At 39.1% G+C, this 19976-nt stretch overlaps 1 protein-coding gene across 3 annotated transcripts in view; it reads right to left on the bottom strand.

The window, feature by feature from the left end:
* The window catches only part of NUP133 (nucleoporin 133), a 67734-nt gene that overhangs the window by 46482 nt on the left and 1276 nt on the right, over window positions 1–19976 (bottom strand). For all 3 annotated transcript variants that reach the window (XR_008622122.2, XM_003824458.5, XM_055103820.2), the window contains exons 2-9: window positions 18563–18681; window positions 14558–14661; window positions 13002–13109; window positions 11930–12064; window positions 10387–10557; window positions 8154–8309; window positions 7756–7826; window positions 2209–2356 (exon numbers count right to left, since the gene is read on the bottom strand). Coding sequence is in view for 2 of the 3 variants with exons in the window: in XM_003824458.5 (XP_003824506.1) it covers window positions 2209–2356; window positions 7756–7826; window positions 8154–8309; window positions 10387–10557; window positions 11930–12064; window positions 13002–13109; window positions 14558–14661; window positions 18563–18681 (1012 nt within the window). In the remaining variant the exon portion in view is untranslated. The remainder of the gene's footprint in view (window positions 1–2208; window positions 2357–7755; window positions 7827–8153; window positions 8310–10386; window positions 10558–11929; window positions 12065–13001; window positions 13110–14557; window positions 14662–18562; window positions 18682–19976) is intronic.

Raw genomic sequence — 19976 nt, 5'->3', positions numbered from 1 at the left:
CTACCCATGAGATGATTAACAAAACATGACAGAGTAAGTTTATAAACATCAATTAGACACATATTTTGTTGACTTGCTTATAATTTGCTTATTTTTTTTTATTTTTATTTTTTTTTTGAGACAGAGTCCCACTCTGTTGCCCAGGCTGGAGGGTAGTGGTGCAATCTTGGCTCACTGCAACCTCTGCTTCCCAGGCTCAAACAATTCTCCTGCCTCAGCCTCCTAAGTAGCTGGGATTACAGGTGCATGCTACCATGCCCGGCTAATTTTTTTGTATCTTTAGTAGAGATGGGGTTTCACCATGTTGGCCAGGCTGGTCTTGAACTCCTGACCTCAGGTGATCCACCCACCTCAGCCTCCCAAAGTGCTGGGATTACAGGCGTGAGCCACCGCACCTGGCCTAATTTGTTAATTTCCAAAATTAACAAATTTTGAAAACATTTCCATGATGATGACTATAACTAGAAGCCTATGATAAATTCAAAGGAGAAAATGAAAGCACTAAAATTCATTATATTAAGAATTGGCAATTTTTTATAAATATTCCCTGATAAACAAACATTTTTGTTCTTACCTTACTGCCAAGATATTAATGACAAGAAAACTTAGTTGATTTGTTTACATATAAAATCAGAGGGAGAAATAAAAATAAATCTCATTAAATAAAATTAGAATATGCTAAAAATGATAAGCTGTTATTAAAGAAGTAATTTTACAGAAACATTAAATGCGAGGTCCTAGAATTGTTTTTTAATCCTCAAATTCTCTTTATAGTCTTCTGCCCTGGCTGAAATTTTTTCTAACACTGAGCATGTTTTCCACACTGCATAATCAGAACACATGATAAAGTTCATTTCTGTTTGGCATAAAAGAACAAATCAAAAGATTTTCTTACAGGATTCAATTAAACAAGTCATGTTAAGAGTAAGGATTAAAAAAAAAAAAAGTAAGAATTTAAGCCAGGAACGGTGGTGCACACCTGTAATCCCAGCTACCTGAGAGGACTGCTTGAGACCAGGAGTTGGAGGCTACTGTGCACTCTGATGGACCTGTGAATATCACTGCACTCCAGTCCAAGCAACACAGCAAGACTTTATCTCTTCAAAAAATAAACAAACAAGGATTTAACAGAATTAGATACTATGTAAGAGTAAATAAAATGAATTTATAGATGTTCAGGTTCTTCCTCATGAATACCAGTTATTAAACACGTTTAATTGCTATTAATGAACTTAAAATTAGAAAGCCTGTCTTCCAGTCGTTTACAAGAACTTTGATGACTACAGAACACTGCTGAATACAAATATAATCTTCCTTTGAGTAAAAAGGAGGATTTTTCTATAGTATACAAGGCTCTAAACCAAACCCTAATTCCTACCAGTTTTCTTCCTTCCTTTTTCTTTTTCTTCTTTTTTTAGGATGGGGTCTCATTATGTTGCCTAAGCTGGAATGCAGTGGTTATTCACAGGTGTGAATATGGTACACAACAGCCTCAAACTCCTGGGCTCAAGTGATCTTCCTGCCTCGGCCTTTTGAGTAGCTGGGACTAGAGGCATGTACTCATCATGCCCAGCTTGGTTTCTTCCTTACTTTCACCCTGGAATTAATCAATACCTTCTTTCTACCTAAATACAGACATGACAATCCCTCCAAAGATCTAGAGCAGAAGAAACAAACTGCTTTCTGCTAGTTGCTTCCATTCTCATTTTTCTTTAGTCAAAACTAAGCAAAAGAACAAGCCTGAGATGGCAAAGAAAATGCAACAATGTCTAGAAACAAGCTATTTTAAAATATTTCCAAGCCCTGCAGATGAAATCTGTCAAGAAATTTGACCCTGAAATGGGCCACACAAGGTGGCTCACACCTGTAATCCCAATACTTTGGGAGGCCAAGCTGGGGGAATCACTTGAGGTCAGGAGTTCGAGACCAGCCTGGCCAACATGGTGAAACCCTGTCTCTGCTAAAAATATAAAAATTAGCTGGGCATGGTGGCACGTGCCTACAGTCCCAGCCACTCGGGAGGCTGAGGCAGGAGAACCACTTGAACCTGGAAGGGGAGACAGAGGTTGCAGTGAGCTGAGATCAAGCCACTGCACTCCAGCCTGGGTGACAGAGCAAAACTCTGTCAATAAATAAATAAGACCCTGAAATGGTTAGAAAAATACTCAACATATTATTGCTTTGTAATTTAACCAATATAAATCTTACCTGAAAAGGTGGATTATATTGAGTGACTTCTACAGTAACTGCATCTGACATTTGGCAACCATTATCTTCTATTGTTATCAGAGAGTAATAGATGAGACATGGATTGTCTGCTGAGTGCCATGCTGCTGCCAAAATCACCAGCCCATCACTAATCAATAAAAAAGGAAGATGTAAAGCCTCTCTGAAAAACAACTTAGGAGTTTCCTATAAAATTAAACATATGCTTCCATATAACCTAGCAATCCCATTCATGGACACCTATCCAAGAGAAAATTTAAAAACAGAAACAGAAAACCAATAACTGTGTTCACACAAAAACCTGTGTACAAATGACTGTAGTGGCTTTATTCATAATTGCCTAAAACTGAAAACAACCCAATGTCTTCCAAGTGCTGAATAGATAAACAATCTGTGGTATATCCATACAAAAGAACACTATTCAGTAGTAAAAAAAAATAAAAAATTACTGAATGAATTTGAAGTGTATTATGCTAAGTGACAGAAACCAGACTCAAAAGGCTTTACACTGTATGTTCCATTTCTATGGCATTAAGCAAAAGGCAAAACTATAGGGACAGAAACCACATCAGTGATCTCCAGGGGCTAGAGGATGGAGGGGTCGATTACAGAAAGCACAAGGGAATTTGGGGGGTTATAAAACTGTTCTGTATTGATTGTTACGGTTAAATGACTAAACTGTGTATCTGTCAAAATTTGTAGAATTAGGGCCAGGTGCGGTGGCTCACGTCTGTAATCCCAGCACTTTGGGAGGCCAAGGTGGGCAGATAACCTCAGATCAGGAGTTCAAGACCAGCCTGGCCAACGTGGCAAAACCATCTTTATAAAAATTAGTCAGGCATGGTGGCACATGCCTGTTGTCCCAGCTACTTGGGAGGCTGAGGCAGAAGAACTCTTGAACCCGGGAGGTGGAGGTTGCAGTGAGCTGAGATCGCACCACTGCACTCCAGCCTGGGCGATAGAGTGACACCCCATCTTAAAAAAAAAAAAGAAAAAAAAAACTTGTGGAATTATAAACTAAAGAGGGTAAGTTTTACTCTATATAAATTATAGCTCAATAAATCTGACTTTAAAAAAAGATCAAAACAACCATCTGATCCAGGGATTGGCAAAGTACAGCCCTCCAGTGAAACTGATCTCAAACCAGTTTTTATAAATGAAGTTTTGTTGGAAGGCAACCATACGCATTTATTTATGTATTTTCTAGGGATGTTTCATGATACCATTGGTGAAATAGAGTAGTTGCAGTAAAGACTACATGGCCGCCAAAGCCTAAAACAGTTACTTTTGGCCCTTTACAGAAAAGGTTTGCCAATCCCTGATGTACTCAGTTATTTAAAGCTTACTTGCTTTTGTCCAGAGGAAAAATATTTTTTAAAAAATTTTACCTCCAGGCACGATGGCTCACACCTGTAATCCCAACACTTTGGGAAGCTGAGATAGGAGGATCATTTGAGCCCAAGAGTTCAAGACCAGCCTAGGCAACACTGTGAGACCATATATCTCTAAAATAAATTTAAAAGGCCAGGTGTGGTGTTTCACACCTGTAACCCCAGCACTTTGGGAGGCCGAGGTGGGCATATCACTTCAGGCCAGGAATTCGAGACCAGCCTGGCCAACATGGCAAAATCCCATCTCTACTAAAATACAAAAGTTAGCCCAGCATGGTGGCGTGTGCCTGTAATCTCAGCTACTCGGGAGGCTGAGGCATGAGAATCACTTGAACCTGCGATGCAGAGATTGCAGTGAGCCAAGCTCATACCACTGCACTCCAGCCCGGGCAACAGTGTGAGACTCTAACTCAAAAAAAAATAAAAATAATTTTAGGCCAGGCATAGTGGCTTATGTGTTTAATCCAAGCACTTTGGGAGAGGCTAAGCAGGAGGATCGCTTGAGCCCAGTAGTTCAAGACCAAACAGGGCAACCCTGTCTCTAATGTTTAAAAATATACATATATATTTAAAATGCTTTTTAGCCATTGGTTATAGAAATTTCAAACTGCTATATATGTAAAAACAAACCATTTTGCATCTTAAAGCTTATTTGTTCCTTAAGTCTAGCAAACTTGTTGCTCCCAATAAATTAAATGGTTCCTATTTTAGCTCTTCTAAAACATCTAATACTACTACTAGCAACATTTTTTTTTTTTTTTTTGAGGCGGAGTTTCGCTCTTGTTGCCCAGGCTGCAGTGCCGGGGCGTGATCTCGGCTCACTGCAACCTCTGCCTCCTGGGTTCAAGCAATTCTCCTGCCTCAGCCTCCCGAGTGGCTGGGATTACAGGCATGCGCCACCACACCTGGCTAATTTTTGTATTTTTAGTAGAGATGGGGTTTTTCCATGTTGGTCAGGCTGGTCTCAAAGTCCTGACCTCAGGTGATCCGCCCACCTCAGCCTCCCAAAGTGCTGGGATTACAGGCACGAGCCACTGCGCCCGGTCCTATTACTAGCAACTTTCATTCAAGTCTCAAAAATATTAAAAGGGTGGCAAAGCACCCTCTACTGACAACTAAAAATAAGAAACCAAGCAAGTAACTAAATGACATGACACTTCAAAGCAAGGAATCCTAGCACGGCTCATTTTCCTTCTTCACGGTTCTCTTCCCCCAGCTCCCCAAACTTTATCACTTCTGCTTGGACTCTTGAAAGGAATTCAAGAATATTGGTCCACGTTATTCTAAGTGAAGTAACTCAGGAATGGAAAACCAAATATCATATGTTCTCACCTATAAGTGGGAGCTAAGCTATGAGGACACAAAGACATAAGAATGATAATGGATTTTGGGGACCTGAAGGGGAAGGGTGGGAGGAGGGTAAGGTATAAAAGACTACATATTGGATACAGTGTACACTGCTCAGGTGACAGGTGCACTAAAATTTCAGAAATCACCACTAAAGAACTTACCCATGTAACCAAAAACCACCTGTACCCCAAAAACCATTGAAATAAAAATTTTAAAAAAAATCAACTTTAAAAAAAAGAATATTGGCCCAAACTTGTAACATGTTGGCAGTGTCTCTCTCTCCACAATGCCAGGCTGGCCTAGAATTCTTGGCCTCAAGTGATTCTCCTGCTTTACCAGTTAAGTTTTTATGTGAGTATATCCAAAGTAATGAAGTTAAGGTTAAAAAAAATTCCAAACTTTATATCTAAAATGAAGATATCTAAACTTTGTATTAGTAATCATCTAGTAAAATAATTTATTTATTTTTGTTTTATTGGTCTTAGAAAAAAGGTCTTTCTCTGTTGCCCAGGGTAGAGCGCAGTGGTGGGATCATAGCTCACTACAGCCCCAATCTCCTGGGCTCAAGTGATCCTCTCGCCTCAGCCTTCTGAATAGCTGGGACTATGGTACACACCATCATGCCCAGCTAATTTTTTATTTTTATTTGCGTGGAGATAGGGTCTCGTTTTGTTGCCCAGGTGATCTTGAACTGCTAGCTTCAAGCAATCCTCCTGTCTTGGCTTCCCAAAGTGCTGGGATTATATGCGTGAGCCACCCAGCCCAGCTACTCACTGAAATTATAAGCCCAGATTGTAGCTCTGCCCAAATGGACAACAAATCAGTAGGTGTGAATGACTATAAGGAAGACAGACACTATTCTTAAAATAAATAAACGGACCCATATGAGAAATTCTCTGTACAGTTCTGATCATGAGGCCTCAAGAACATAATAGAGTACTAACTGGATAATTTTGAGTACAGGTGGAGAGGAAGGTCCAGGAGGATAAGGGCTGCACCTCACAGGGACCCTGCTGGTCAGCATGACAACACTGGGGCAGAGGAGCCCTGGGTGGACCCTGCATAGCAATTCCTAAGCATGCTTCTCATTCTCAACCTCATGCCTCCAATTCAGAAAACTATGTGAAAAATGTCTGCATGGCCAGGCGTGGTGGCTGACACCTGTAATCCCACTACTTTGGGAGGCTGAGGTGGGCAGATCACGAGGTCAGGAGTTCAAGACCAGCCTGGCCAACATAGTGAAAACCTGTCTCTACTAAAAATACAAAAACTAGCCGGGAGTGGTGGCACCCACCTGTAGTCCCAGCTACTTGGGAGGCTGAGGTGGGAGAATCGCTTGAACCGGGAGGCAAAGGTTGCAGTGAGCCAAGACCATGCCATTGTACTCCAGCCTGGGTGACAGAGTGAGACTCACTCTCAAAAAAAAATAAAAAGAAAAAAGAAAAATGTCTGTATTATATGCCCATAGTGGGCTGTCCTAGCAGTAGTCCTACATTTCCAAAAGTCTGGTAAAGACAAAAACAGGTAAACTGTATTTAATTAAAACGCTTACAGAAATTAAATAAGTACTATTACTTTTACCTCTTTGATAGCTTTTATAAGGTTTTCAGAGACTGTAAAGGGGCCTACTAATAATAGTCTAAACAGTCCAAGAGAGAGAAAAATTACCCAAAGTGGTACAACTGCAATATCCCTCCAAGGAACACGTAGAATTTGTTCTACTAACCCAAAACGTGTAACAAGAACAGTAAAAATTACTCTAAAACTCATAAAAAATAGTCTTTAACTTCTGAGAAGTTGTCATCTGAAGGATTACTAGTTATATATTTGGATTCACTATGAGCAATGTTACTAATGGTTTTTAAGTTCCAGGTGACCTTGAGCATTAAAGTTAAATAGTAACATGGGATAATTAGCTTTATCAGACTAAACTAGGATCCTATGCACCACTCAGAGAGAGCACTGTTTCTAAGAGGAAATTTACTCTGAGTATGAACTATGATTAAGTTCTAATTTGTACTACCAAGACAAAGCCTTATCCCATCCTTAACTCAGCATAGCCACAAACATAGACCTAAAGCTCCCTGAGCAACAGAAAGAGGGTGGGAAACATGTGCCTGATACCTCCAATGAGAGAAAGATCACAGCATGGGGCAGCCACAGCAGTGGGCAATGACAGGGTCTCAGGCATCTCTTGGCAGTGAAGAAGAGAAGCTCTAGCTGTAAGAGCAGAAAAGCTTTGTCTCTAATGAATGAGACACCAAGGTAAGAATATACTATTTAAGGCTGAAAAATGCCTCAATTTCCCAAATGAACTAACATCACTCGATAAACAAGAGCAAAACCATTCAGTAAGGCTTAATAGATAGCATGAGAAGACTCGCACTAAAAGAACAGGCTGGGCACGGTGGCTCACACCCGTAATCGCAGTACTTTGGGAAGCTGAGGCAGGAGGGTTGCTTGAGCCCAGGAGTTTCTCAAGACCAACCTGGGCAACATGGTAAGACCCTATCTCTACAAAAAAATTTTAAAAATCAGCCAGGTGTGGTGGCGCATGCTTGCAGTACCAGCTACTTGGAAGGCTGAGGCAGAAGGATCACTTCAGCCCAGGAGGTCATGGCTGCAGTGAGCTATCATGGTGCCACTGTATTCCAGCCCGGGTGATAGAGTGAGACCCTGTCTCCAAAGAAAGAGCAGACAGTGAGATTGCTCATCATTTTATTATAAACATCAACTTATTTTTTTCCAAACTCTTCTCTATGTTCTTTACGACAAATTAATTGCTTACCAGTTTTGCTTCAAGTCCAAATATCGAATGTTGACTCCTTCTTTAATAGCTTCATAGTTACTTTCAGATCCCTACATGAAAATATCAATAATGTAAGCTTCTCGAGTGCAGGAATGATTTATTTTCACCTTTATATCCCTAGTACCTAGTGAAGTGCTTCCCCCATAACTCAGTTGCTGAATAATGTATACATTAAAAAAAAAAATCGCTAAGCAAGTAAACCAATGCATTCCAATATTTCTGGAGATTGACTACCCCATTTCCACTTAATCTGATAACCATACACCATGTTGTTTATTACACTGAAATGTGTTGAAATAAATAAAACAATTAAGGGAACCAGCATTATCATACAACCATAAACATGAATTACAGAGATGAATATTATTGTTTCTTACCCAAATAGCATCGGTAATGTTTTCCTTCAGGGCTCTATTTATATCCCAACTGTATGCATGTTTTTCTGAAGAATCATCTAATTCCCATTTACTGATGTTTGAACTCGTCAGGCTATAAAAGCTTGATCTCTCTCTATCCCAGAGAACACTTGAAAGCTATTCAGAAAAGAAAAGGAAGTCAAATTCACAGATTAACTTCTAATGTTAAGGAACTATTGTTTTAAAAGTCAAATTTCACATATGTGATTAGTAATCCTAGCAGAATTCTTCATTTGGGATTTAAAGAAAGTAGTGATCCTGGGCCGGGTGTGGTGTCTTACCCCTGCAATCCTAGCAGTTTGGGAGGCCGAGACAGGTGGATTGCCTGAGCTCAGGAGTTCAAGACCACCCTGGGCAACATGGTGAAACTCCATCTCCACTAAAATACAAAAAAGTAGCCGGGTGTGGTGGCACGTGCCTGTAGTCCCAGCTACTCAGGAGACTGAGGCAGGAGAATCACTTGAACCCAGGAGGTGGAGGCTGCAGTGAGCCGAGATCGCACCATTGCACTCTAGCCTGGCGACAGAGTGAGATTCCATCTCCAAAACAAACAAACAAAAAAAAACCAGAAAGGAGTGATCCTGAAATAGAGCTTGAGGGCAAGGTTGGATCTATAGGAAGAAGGATACAGGTGGAAGGCCCAAGAGGAGCAGAGCTGAAAGGTGGGAAAGTTACAGCGTCTTTGGAGAACAAGAAGTCATCCTGTTACATTGGAATGTAGATGACAAGTAGAAAAGAAGAAAAAATAAGGATTTTTTGAAAAATAATGAGGCCAGGCGTGGTGGCTCGTGCTTGTAATTCCAACACTTTGGGATACCAAGGAGGGAGGCTCATTTGAGCTCAGGAGCTTGAGACCAGCCTGGGCAAAATGCTGAGACCCTGTCTCTATTTTTAAAAATAAAAAATAATGAAAAATCAGGGACATATAGCAGAGAGTGTTGAATGTGAATTTGTAAGTGTAGCAAGCAAGGGAGATATTATCAATAGCTTCTGAACACAGAATTGTGTTTGAATGCATTTGGCAGAATGTATGTAGTTAGTCATGAAGAGGAGTGTTATTTTGCCTTTTCAGTATATACTTAATCATGAAGTATAGATATTCGGCTTTTTAAAGCTGGATATACATGACTGTTTTGTGTTAAAACTCATCACTGATAGGGCAGAAAGGCCAACAGTAAGTAAACTGAGCAGGTACCAGGAGCTTAGGTGAAATTCATCAAGAGTATAGGTTAGGGCATAACATCAAAAGCAGAAAGATGGGGATGGAAATGAGATTGGATAGAAGTTAAATCTACAGCACCTGGTAAATAACTTGTTTGCTATAGAAGGAGAGGGAGACACAAAAAATAACAAGGTTTTATACCTGGGTCACTGAAAAAAGGGATGGTGCTCTTAACAAAAATAAGTCAAAAGAGAAATGAGTTTTATAGGGTTAAGTGAGTAGCCAATAGGAGAGATGAAAGAATACAATAAATTTGTTTTTAAACATGTTAAGTTTAGGTTTAAAGAACATTCAAGGAAGCAGGTGATAATCATCTGAAACAAGAGGGAAAACAGCACAGTAAAAGAGCATGTTCTTTAAATTCAGACAGGCCTGGGTATGATTCCCAGCTCTGCCACTCAGCAGTTACACACCTTCAGCCTTGTTGAGGGTGCTTCCTCATCTGTAAACTGGAGGGAAAGCGTGCTACCTTACAGGTTGTCACAATGATTACACAATATGAATATAACAACTATAGAGCACCGAGCAGCGAGTAGATGGTCCATAAATATTAGTTCCCATCATCTTCCCTTCACTATGCTAGAGTATGGGGCAGAGAAGTCCAGCCAACAGATCTAGATTTCAGTCATCCACACAGACAGCTGGAGGCATGAGAGTAGAGACACGCTTCTGGTTAAATCTAAAAAGTCAAATTAATCTTTAAGAAACACATTTTATATTTTACATAATAGTTTTAGTTCAAAAAATGTACTTGTGAGATTGTCTGATTTAAAGATTTTAGTGTTACAAGTTATGGGAGAAGGTTAGTATGATCTCATTTCATCATAATAAAAATAGTTCACTAAAAAGACCAAAGGTTTTATTTCGCATAAGCTACTGTCCATATGGAGGAATACTAACTTCAGAGGATACTTTCAACTTATTGATTTAACTAAGAAATAAGCTTGTAAAATAGCTATTTTATAAACTTACTGTGAGATCACTACTAGGAGATAAAATTCCAAAAAGAGAAGAAACTTTTCGACCAATTCCTGAAAGCATGCCTTGCCCCTGAGGCAGGATATGCTGATGAATCTTTCCTGAGCTCTCAGGTATCAACCGAATTAGTTGGCTTCCTGACGAAGACAAAATAAAACTTCCTCCCTGTGAAAAAATATTATGAGGTTAGTTCAGTTTAGCATCGAATGCTAAGATAAAATGAAAAATTCTTTGATACAGAGAAAAATCATTGTAATTGAAATAAATCTAAAAGAATACAAAATAGAACGTTGTTATTTTATTAAAGTAATATATTTCAGAATCCATTCAGTTAATATTATTAATCCTACATAGAAAAACTCTCATAAGAAAAAAACTGGCCAGGCATGGTGGCTCACACCTCTAATCCAGCACTTTGGGAGCCCAAGGCGGGGTGAAACCCCGTCTCTATTAAAAATACAAAAATTAGCTGGGCGTGGCGGTGCACACCTGTAATCCCAGCCACTTGGGAGGCAGAGGCACAAGAATTGCTTGAACCCAGGAGGCAGAGCTTGCAGTGAGCTGAGATTGCGCCACTGCACTCCAGCCTGGGTGACAGAGTAAAACTGTGTCTCGAAAAAAGAAAAAAAAAAAAATTTTGTAGCAGAAAAAAATTGCATATTTTTTAAATTCTGATTTTTAAACTACAAGTTCGTCATATTTCAGATTCAACAAATTAGGTTATCAGATTTTATTTATTTATATTTTTTGTTTGGTATTTTATTTTTTTAGAGACAGGGTCTCGCTCTGTCACCCAGGCAGAAGTGCAGTGGAGAGATCATAGTTCACTGCAGCCTCAATCTCCTGGGCTCAAGAGATCCTCTTGCCTCAGCCTCCTGAGCAGCTGGGACTACAGGCACACACCACTATGCCCAGATAATTTTTAAATTTTTTTGTAGAGACAAAGCTTTGTTTTGTGGCGCAGGCTAGTCTTGAACTCCTGGCCTCAGGCAATCCTTCCGCTTCAGCCATTCAAAGTGGTGAGACTGCAGGCATGAGCCACCATGCTCAGCCAGATTTTGTTTCTTTGTGAACCTACAAAGAAGATAATGCAAGCCATTCTTTATAGTGTCTGACAGTTTTTAAGCCACTCTTATAAAATGTTTCTAAAAGAAATTCATATCACAAGCTACTATCTGAAATTGATATTTTGGAGTCCTGTGAGAAGAGCCTCCCTTGTCTAACTGTTCAAATCATAGATCCTTACATTCTTCTCTTCCTTGTCTCTTTTTGATCCCTCCCTGGCCTCTATAGTCTCTTTAAAACCCCACATTTTTAGTCATCAAATCTCATTTCCATGGCTGGGGTGCAGTGGCTCATGCTTGTAATCCCAGTACTTTGGGAAGCCAAAGCAGGAGTTATTGCTTGAGCCCAGGAGTTTGAGAATTGCCTGGGCAACATAAGGAGATCCCACCTCTATTTAAAAATAAAAACAAAAATGTATTTCCAAGCCAAATCACAGCTTTCCAATAAATATAAAGGAATATCCGTGGTATACCTGCACTGCTGTTAGGAAACTGTAAGTCTTATCACCTCCCGAATCTACAAAAGTCTCTGTGTAGGTATCTTCACCAGCAAGGCTTGGCCAATAGCGGATAGATCCTTCTCTGGTGGCAACCATGACAGCAACAGCCTCAAAACAAGATCACAACAATCAGCAATCACAATAAAAGAGGAACCCAAAAACCAGCAGTCTGATGGCACTGATATAAAGAAACAGGACAATTTACTATTTGATCAAGAAAAATCAGAAATAAGAACTCACCAGTGTTTTGGTTTGCATTTTTCTAATGGATAATGATGCTGAACATCTCTTCATGTGCTTATTTGCCATCCTTATATCCTCACTAAGTGTCTGTTCAAGTCCTAGCCCCTATTTTTAAACTGCATTGTTTTCTTATCAAGTTTAGAATTTAAAAAAATATTCTGGATACAAGTCCTTTGCTGGATACATGATTTGCAAATTCTTCTTACTCTGTAACTTGTCTCTTCATTTTCTTGTCTTTGGCAAAGCAACGCTTTAAATTTTTATTTTATTTTAATTTTATTATTAATTTTATCAAACTTTTCTTTTATGGATCATGCTTTTGGTGATTTCCAAGAACTCTGTCTAATCTCAGGTCATGATGATTTTCTTCTGTTTTCTTCTAAAAGTTTTACTGTTTTACATTTAGATCTATGACCCATTTCAAATTAATCTTGGTAACGAGGTATGAGGTTTAAGGGAAAATTCAATACAATACAATACAAATTGGTCATTTGTAATTTTAAAATTACAAATGTTCCTACACTATGCATTGATACAGAGAAAAATCATCGTCAAAAACCATCCTTTCTGAATTGCTTTTGCACCTTCATCAAAGATCAAATGGGTGCCTTTATGTGGATCTATAACTGTATTCTCTATTCTGTTACACTGACCTATGTGTGTAGCTCTCTTTGCCAATACCACAATGTCTTGATTTCTATAGGTTTATAGTTATGTCTCAAAATCAAAGAGGATGATTCCTCTAACTTTAGGATGTCCTTGTTGTAAAAAGTTTATTTAAATAAGCTTTTAAGTCACCTACCTGAGTAGAATGTGCTTCACCTGAGGGAGCAGAGTAAGAAAGAGCCACTAAGTCGGCACTCCAGTGGAAATCGCTAGGTGGCAGCTGAAGTTCTTTGCAAACCGATAACTGTAGAACAAACCCAAACAGAAAATCTTTCACATCAAATCCAGTATTTTGAAGATGCATCTGATTTCCCTTCTCGGCATATTTTAGATTCTGACTCACTGCTGGAAACACCATTCTACAAATATTCTTTCTTCTCACATCTCCTTTTAATCAGGCTTTCAGTAATTTTAAAACAAAGTATCTTAAGAGATATTGAATCATGAAAACTTAAAGCTAGACCAAACTCTGAAGAACAACTATCCTAACCTCTTCCCGGGCTAGAAAAGTCCAGTTAAGAGAAGGCTAAGTAAGGTTAAGATGAGTGCTTAGGCTTCCTATGGAACTTTCCCAATCTACTCTTGATTTGTTCATCTGACATTTAAAATTAGCATGACTGAAGAGTAATTATACCAAGTTACCTAGGAAACAATTTCTTAGACTCTCAGCCAAATATCAGGATCCTTCAGCTAACTCAGTATGTCCCCAGGAATTCTCCCTCACCTATTACTCCTAACCACATACACCCTTTTCTAGGCAGCAGTAACACAGAGTTCAGCAGAAGCGAAGAGTTGAGGTAAGCAGGAGCCCTGAGTTCCAACGGAACATGGCCAAGGAAGTAATGACTGGTAGAAGAGAGTAGTGTATCTAAGCTGTAACAAACAGAAAAAGGTTGCTGAGGATACGTTACTAGACATGCAAATGATAACCCACTGTTGGAAGTGGACAAGTGAAAAGTTTAACTAGCAACTGGTATCATATTTTCTTATTTTATTAAGCATCATTCAGTAGGTTCAACAAAACATAGTTCTATCTTCTCAGAAATACGCAAACTCAAAGTTCATTTGCTTATGTGGATAGCATTTAGTCTGATACTTCATTAGGCAGATGGATTAGCATTATATTCATTGGAAATTTCAATGACTCTAATTTTATTAAATGTAAACAACACAGATCTTCAAAAGGGGGAAACTTTTTTCCCAATACACAAATGTGTATGCATGCTCATTATTTCGCATCACTATGAAAATGCAAACTCTTTTTTTTTTTTTTTTTTTGAGACGGAGTCTCGCTCTGTCGCCCAGGCTGGAGTGCAGTGGCGCGATCTCGGCTCACTGCAAGCTCCGCCTCCCAGGTTCAGGCCATTCTCCTGCCTCAGCCTCCCAAGTAGCTGGGACTACAGGCGCCCGCTACCACGCCCGGCTAATTTTTTGTATTTTTAGTAGAGACGGGGTTTCACCGTGTTAGCCAGGATGGTCTCGATCTCCTGACCTCGTGATCCGCCCGCCTCGGCCTCCCAAAGTGCTGGGATTACAGGCGTGAGCCACCGCGCCCGGCGAAAATGCAAACTCTTAATGCCTAAGTAGTTTCATATTGACTATCCTCCAACTGTAAAAAAATTAGGGTAAAAATGAAAAGTCAATTGGCATTCCTCTCCTCTATCTCGTTCCAGCTCTCTAAAGAGCCATTACCTTAGTAATAGGTGACAGAGCAATCTTCCAAATAATGAGCTTCTCTTTGCACACCAGACAAGCCCATCCACCTTCATCTATGTTAATGGTCAGCTGGTCATCGACTAAAGGAAAAAATGAGGTGGGTGATTATCTTATAGTATAAATCTTTATTACCACACGCTTTATCAAAAAAAAGTAATTGGCACACTCAGAAACGACTACCTCACAACAAATACTTTTGAATATTCCAAAATTATCAACACCAAAAACAATAGATCTATTAACTCTGATAACCAACTTTAGAAATATATCTAACGCCTGTAATCCCAGCACTTTGGGAGGCCGAGGTGGGAGGATCATGAGGTCAGGAGATCGAGACCATCCTGGCTAACATGGTGAAACTCCATCTCTACTAAAACTACAAAAAAAATTAGCTGGGTGTGGTGGCATGTGCCTGGAGTCCCAGCTACTTGGGAGGCTGAGGCAGGGGAATTGCTTGAACCTGGGAGGTGGAGGTTCCAGTGAGCTGAGATCGTGCCACTGCACTCCAGCCTGGGCAACAGAGCCAGACTCCATCTCAAAAAAAAAAAAGAAAGAAAGAAAAAAGAAATATATCTAAAGGCAAAAAGTGTATTTGGGACATTTAATATTCCTTAATTTTTTGTTACAACAGACCAGATAGCTTATTTCCTATAAGACATATTTAGGCCAGGCACGGTGGCTCATGCTTATAAATCCCAATATTTTGGGAGGCCACCCTGGGAGGACTGCTTGAGGCCAGCCTGGGCAACATAGTGAGACCCTCTCTCTTAAAAAAAAAAAAAAAAAAAGCCAGGCTTGGCAGTGCACTTCCCAGCTACTAGGGTGACTGAGGCACAGGAGAACCACTTGAGCCCAGGAGATTGAAGCTGCAGTAAACCATGATCACATCACTCCCACCTGGTCAAGAGAGCAAGACTCCATATCAAAAAATAAGTAAGCAGAAACAACAAAAAAGAGGCCAGGCAGGGTGGCTCACGCCTGTAATCCCAGTACTTTGGGAGGCCGAGGTGGGTGGATCATGAGGTCAGGAGTTCGAGACCAGCCTGGCCAACATGATGAAACCCCATCTCTACCAAAAATAGAAAAAAAAATTAGCCGGGCATGGTGGCCTGCACCTGTAATCCTAGCTACTCGGGAGGCTGAGGCAGGAGAATTACTTGAACCTGGGAGGCAGAGGTTGCATTGAGCCGAGATCGCGCCACTGCACTCCAGCCTGGGCAACAGAGCAAGACTCTGTCTCAAAACAAACAAACAAAAAAGAAATATTTAGCAACATTTATAATTTTATCGATAAAGTAACACAAATAACAAACTCATTAACTATATAAAACATTTCAAGGAAAACAATGTGCTTTTGGAGGACCAAAAGCACATAATTTTCAAATAAGAGCTCCTTAAAGGAATGATAAATTATTTATTATATGGAGACAAAGAGTTACGTTCTCTATTAAGTGACAAAACTAAATTAGCATATGTCTTAAGTATTGGTGGTAAACCTCCACAAATGTGTTAACAGCCCTGGAAATTTTATTAAGTTGAGCTTTGCTCTTTACTTACAGAAAGGTAGAAGGGTGAAGTAAAAGGCATAGATAATGTACAAGCAAAAATATCAAACCAAGCCCAGGCTAAGTGAGGCTTTTTGCTCAACTGAACTATCTGCTCAGTAATTTTCTTTTTCTTGAAAGCACTACAACTCCAGATCCTCGACTGGTGTGCCTTTAAGGGCTGACTTAACAGTAGTTGGCAGGTTTCTAAGTGGGGAAGAGTTCTTCAAGTTGACACACCTCTTTGTTTTATATATCCTAATTTCTAGGGACTCTCTGAATTTCTAGATTTGGGGCTGTGTTATTTAATCTAGTCTGTTAAAATATGAGTAGTACATTAAAAGGTTTAAATGTAATTTAAACTGAAATTTTTAGAGGGGAAAAATATACACATATATACAATATATATATACATTTATTTATTTAAAACAGAACAATGTATAGAAAGGTTAGTTGTTGTCTGAAAACAACTATCCCTAAAGCTCCCAAGGACCTACAGGCAACATGTGCCAAGTTCCAGCTGATGAGATATATTCCTTCTTCTAAAACAGAGTAATTTCAGCATTTTTTTTTTTTACTGTTATTAACAGTTATACAGTAAATAGAGTTATTCACAGTATAATACATTTTACATCACAATACACCCATATACAATTTAAGTAAAACGAACAAAATTTACTAAACATATGAGATGCATTCTATTTCTTCTTTTTTTAAATGCTGGTCAAGAACCGCTAAATTTTGGTCACCCCTACAATTTGAAAAATACTGTTCCAGAAAAATCACAAAGATCTAGAATTCAAGCCTTAATAAAAATGACTTCAGCAGATATTAAGGCTGCTCTGAACTTTGCTCTTCCAGTGTCATCCAACTGCTCATCTTTAAAGTTGCCTTTCTAAGCTTGTGTTGATTGTATCTGTCAAAATTCCACACTAATTCTCCACCAACAGATTCTTCTAAAGGTACACCACAACAATGGTAACGTCATAAATTTGTGCACACAGCCTCTGGGATGCTACACAGGATCCAGAAATGGAGGTAGGACTTGATTTTACTGTATTATTAAACCCAATAACATGAGGTGCCAGTTTTGGGGTTTAACGGGAAACTTCATAAACCTGATCAACTCTATAAACAGGACTGAATTTTGCATATACAGTATTTCCCCCTTTTATCTGCAGTTTCAAATACCTGTGGTCAATCGTAGTCTGAAAATATTAAATGGAAAATTCAAATGAACAATTCCTAAGTTGTAAATTGCATGCTGTTCTGAGTAAAGTGATAAAATCTCATACTGTCCTGCCTAAAGGTTGTGAATCAACCCTTTGTGCAGCATATCTATACTGTATGCCCCAAGCTTGTCCAACCCACGGCCCAGGGACACGTGTGACCCAGGACAGCTTTGAATGCGGTCCAACACAAGTTTGTAAACTTTCTTAAAACATGATGAGATTTACACACAGACCTTTTTATCATTTATTTTTAGCTCATCAGCTATTGTAAGTGTATTTTATGTGTGGCCTAAGACAATTCTTCTTCCAAGTGGCCCAGGGAAGCCAAAAGATTGGACACCCCTGAGACTATCCAGCTGTTTGTCACTTAGTAGCTGTCTCAGTTACCAGATGAACTGTCGCAGTAATGCAATGCTTATATTCTCATTTTAGTTAATGACCCCAAACGAAGTACAAGAGTAGTGCTGCTGGTATATTGTTATAATTGTTCTACTTTATTATTACTGTTGTTCATCTTTACTGTGCCTAATTTATAAACTAAAGTTTATCATAGGTGTGTATGTATTAAAAAAACACAGTATATATAAGGTTTAGTACTATACAAGGTTTCAGGCATCCACTGGGGATCCTGGAAGATATCCCCCAAAGATAATGGGGGACTACTGTACAGTACCTAAAACCATTAAAGACTTAATTTGATTGTGTTCAAATGAACTCATTCTCCTTCTCGAATGTATTATACATCTCAATTACAGTAAAAAAAAAAAAAAAAAAAAAAAAAAAACAAACTAAGACAGGTGGCCAGATGTGGTGGCTCACGCCTGTAATCCCAGCACTTCGGGAGGCCAAGGAGGGCAGATCACCTGAGGTCAGGAGTTCAAGACCAGCCTGGCCAACATGGTGAAACCCTGTCTCTACTAAAAATACAAAAAATTAGCTGGGCGTGGTGGCTCACACCTATAATCCCAGCTACTTGGGCGGCTGAGGCAGGAAACTCGCTTGAACCTGGGAGGTGGTGGTTGCAGTGAGCTGAGATCACACCACTGCACTCCAGCCTGGGTGAAAATAAAAAAACACTAGACAGGCCACCCATCTCTCACCATTTACGTAAAGGTATACTAGAGAAAACATAAATTTAATCTCTATGCCACATCTAGGCTCCATTTTAAACTGCTAATACAGGTAAATGGAAAGATGACACCTACCTTCAGCCAATGTTAGGGCTTCCATGACTTTAACAGGAAGAGAAGATCCAAACGTTTTCACATCATAGTTCACAGACTCAGTTATGGAGTGGTGTGGGAACATTCGTGTTGGTGTTCCCCTAAAGAAAAGAGTCTATATTACCTTACTTGTAACTTAAAATTCTCCATTATCCTAATTTTTTATGTATATATTTTCACAATAAGGAGTTCTTTGAAAAAAATTAACACTGGCTCATATTTACCATGTAATTAAATGTAATATTTTTCATGTAAAAAAAAACAAAACAGGATTTAGGAAAACTTGGCTTCAATCCCATAGACTCTAGTATTGAAATGCATGCCTATATTCACTTAAACTCCTTATAATTCTGCCTCCTTAGCTGTGAAATAAGGCTTAACTAGACCAGTGTTTTTTTTTTTTCAAACACCGGGTCATTTTGCAGATCTCAACATTTTTGAAAGACGGAATATAAAACATCAGCTTTTACCATATGTTGTGGTCAAATACATTTTATAAATATTGGCTTAGATGAGATTTAAGCTCATCTGGCTTTAGGGGTTTAAGAGTCCACCAGACCTGGCCGGAGCAGTGGCTCATGTCTATAATCTCAGCACTTTGGGAGGCCGAAGCGGAAAGATTGCTTGAGACCAGGAGTTCAAGACCAGCCTGGGGAACGTGGCAAGACCTTGTCTCTACAAAAAAAATTTTAAATTAGCCGGGCATCGTGGCACCAGCCTGTAGCCTGGGCGACAGAGAGTGAGACCCTGTCTCTTAAAAAAAAAAAAAAAAAAAAAACTATCAGATCTGTATAACCAAGCAAGAAATCGAACAGGTTACGAGCATCAGCTGTTACATGGTCTTCAACAGCAGATTTCACAGTAAAAACTTTATTTCTTGCTCACCCTCTTAACATTTAGAATATTGTAAAGTCACCAGAATAAAAGTTATTCTATGTCTTATGACGAGAATTAAATGAGAAGATGCACATACAGAAGGGCTAAGGGCTTTGTTTCCTGACAGAGGATAACAAAGGTTTTTCTTCAAATGATCACAAGAAGAGATTTAAATAAAACAACACACAGTAAATAAAGTATGCTTTTATTCTCCAACTTTTCGCAAAAGGAATAGAAAACACTGACAAGATCAGCACTTTGAAAAGAACTTTTCAAAATATGCCAAAAAAAGTCAAAGATACGGTGTATTCTTTCAAAACCACTTCTCCTTTAAAGTACTGAAAAATTTTACAGATAAATTTTAACCATAATTTCAAGACACAATACTTTGTGTTTCCTGCAGGGAAAAATTCATTTTTTATAGATGAATTCAGAGAAAACTATGCAGAAACACTAAAGTTTTAGGTTAATTATGAACACGGTGTGTGTTGGGGGTGGGGAGGGGTGTGTGTGTGTGATG

This window comes from Pan paniscus, chromosome 1 (genome assembly GCF_029289425.2).
Source record: "Pan paniscus chromosome 1, NHGRI_mPanPan1-v2.0_pri, whole genome shotgun sequence".
NCBI lineage: Eukaryota > Metazoa > Chordata > Mammalia > Primates > Hominidae > Pan > Pan paniscus.
Note: the sequence above shows the minus strand (reverse complement) of the source record. Positions and strands in the feature narration are given on the sequence as shown.